Genomic DNA, 2,374 nt, shown 5'->3' on the forward strand with positions numbered 1-2,374 from the left:
CAAGCTGTGTCACTCTAACAGGTACTCGAAGAGTGATACCCGCCAGGCGGATTGGAGTCGAAACGTCACAACCCGACCCCCCCCCCCCCACAGACGGAGCCCAACCTCAATACTGGAAACGGCCAGTCTTACTTCAACTTTCACTGACGACTAGAACAAGTATGACACGCTTAGTCAGCACCCCACTCCATCTTGCCCATTAAGTAGTTGACCAGCGGACTGCAACCATCAGGCTCGAAAACAGCCGGCAACGGGGTCTAACGTGGTCAGTGGCCAGGACAGACAACCAACGTCCCGTACACACTAAATCAGGACCCTAAATATATTATCATCCTAACTCCCCATAACAAATCTGGATAAGTCCACTAAACGCGCGACTTTACTAGCACCCTAGGCCAACATTATGAAATGTCAGTGACGTCACCGAATGTTTTACCACGCATCACAAGTTGGGATCTCACACATCCCAACTAGACTCGGCACCAAATCCTTACAATACAGGACGTCTCGTAAACATCAAGTTAGCTCGCAAGACAACATACCAGAATAGTTGGTAATAAATACCAACATGTCAGTCCTCTTTTCAGTGGAGACTATCCTCCCGAGAATAACTGTCTGGCTCCTAGTTATCGAATCACAGTCGCCCAAGCATGACATTCTGAAAATTCGTATGTAATTAGTTTCTTGGACGCACCTGGTAAGGCATTACGAAACCTAGATACAACTGGCAGTACAATTTGTGGACAAAACCAAAGCATGCGTTACCAAGTACGTGCGACTAATATTGCACTAGCGAATAATAAAGCGACGGACATCTCTCCACTTCTTAGGACCGCATTGTTTTATCGGGTAAATCCCAAGCACTAAGTTATCAAAATTAAAACGATAGATTTAGAGTGAAGACAATGAGATAAATAAGTAAATTGATAAAGTCATATGTACAACGCCACTATAGCCAAGGATTTAAGTGACAAGATCACGGGGTCTGAAAAATGTTAAGAGAGAATTCCTGTGGATAAATCATCACACGCGTCACACTTTAAAACATCTAAGAGTTCATCCAGGCTTTCTTCCGAATTGTAAGCATCTGTTAATCCAGGAATGTCTTCTATGTGGTCATCTTGTAGACTGTTTAAGATACTATCGTATAAGCATGGAGAATATGGAATCAGGTCGTCAGAGCAATTGCTGTCTCCAGACTGTTTGGTTTCAGACACATCTTGAGATGAGACTTCGACGGTTTGAGCATCAAACAAAGTTGATGATATATCTTCAGGCACATCCTCGAGACTGGAGTTTTGGACGCATTCTCCAGGCCATTGTAGAGGTGGAGGAAGAGTAGAACGGACAGACAGAGAGCCACTCCCTTCTGCAGAGGGAGGAGTTCAGCTGACTCTGGTGGCTCAATCTGACTTCCAGAAAACTTCTCCACATGTCTGATAATACCACTTAGTTTTTCTTGCAGTGCTTGGAATTTTTGCTCTTGTTCAACAAACTTAAGGCGGAGCATTCGGTTTGAGGATTTCAGGTAATCATTTTCCCAACGGAGATAAGCTAGATTTTCCTCCATACTCTCCATCAAATCTTTTCTGCGATCACGTGCTTTCTGAGCTGCCTCCCGGTTAAGTATTTTTCTGCAACAATTAACAAACTAAGGAAATAACTGTACCTCCGGATGATTTTCTCCTCCTCGGTAAGATTATCCAACCTAGCTCGCTTCCTGTGTGACAGAATAGTGGAGGGTTCTGGGTAAGGCAGCGACTTTCGAACCAAAGCTACCCTATCACTAGGACAAGGTAACCCTCCAACGGTGACAACAACAGGACTCCACATCACTATGCAACAAAAATCACAACGCTTCCCGCCAAATAAGTATGGTGGGTTCCAATGGGTCCAGTGTTGAAGTCAAATGGTTGTGGACGGAATAGAAAAAGCTTTCGCTTAACGTGCTTCCATGTCAAGTCGTAGGATACCAACACTCCTAAATCTTTATCGACAAGGAATACTTCTAGAGGGGAGTTTCCTAAGTTGTAACTATAGTCTGCAACATGTCGCAGATGGACTACTTCTACTGAAGATGAAGGATGCTTGTCCATCTGTCCCCCTCAGTCATCAGGTTGGTTATGCAAGAGTGACCCTTCCTGATGATGACCGTAGGTTGCTCGTAGCTTGTGGGGACTGTTTGAGGAACTGAATGTTTAATAGCACAGAGGAGCGTGTGAAGTAAGAAATCCTTATGAGCATCCACTTCGAGGTGATGCTGAACATTTCAATCCACCTGTTGTAGATAGTCTTGTAAAACTGGCACATTTAGCCGTTCGAAATTCCAGCGCCTGTAGTTGGTGGGATATCGGTTTTGCTGACAAAACTGAAG

General features: G+C 44.4%; 1 protein-coding gene across 1 annotated transcript; it reads right to left on the reverse strand.

Annotated features, from left to right (window-relative positions):
- Nucleotides 1-94: 94 nt before the first annotated feature.
- Smp_044770 (hypothetical protein) lies at nt 95-1,866 on the reverse strand. Its single transcript, XM_018795600.1, has 2 exons — nt 1,670-1,866; nt 95-1,634 (listed from the first exon to the last, which is right to left on the reverse strand). The coding sequence occupies exons 1-2, from the start codon at nt 1,831-1,833 to the stop codon at nt 1,169-1,171; spliced, it is 630 nt and encodes a 209-aa protein (XP_018649896.1). The 5' UTR covers nt 1,834-1,866; the 3' UTR covers nt 95-1,168.
- Nucleotides 1,867-2,374: the final 508 nt, after the last annotated feature.

The sequence above is a fragment of the Schistosoma mansoni genome, chromosome 2 (genome assembly GCF_000237925.1).
Source record: "Schistosoma mansoni strain Puerto Rico chromosome 2, complete genome".
NCBI classification, from domain to species: Eukaryota; Metazoa; Platyhelminthes; class Trematoda; order Strigeidida; family Schistosomatidae; genus Schistosoma; species Schistosoma mansoni.

What these genes read in the sequence shown, in the direction of transcription:
- Smp_044770 (XM_018795600.1), bottom strand. Translation starts at nt 1,833, where the DNA reads ATGTGGAGTCCTGTTGTTGTCACCGTTGGAGGGTTACCTTGTCCTAGT. An exon ending in GAGGAGAAAATCATCCGGAG is followed by an intron (nt 1,635 to 1,669) that starts GTACAGTTATTT and finishes TAATTGTTGCAG; the next exon opens with AAAAATACTTAACCGGGAGG.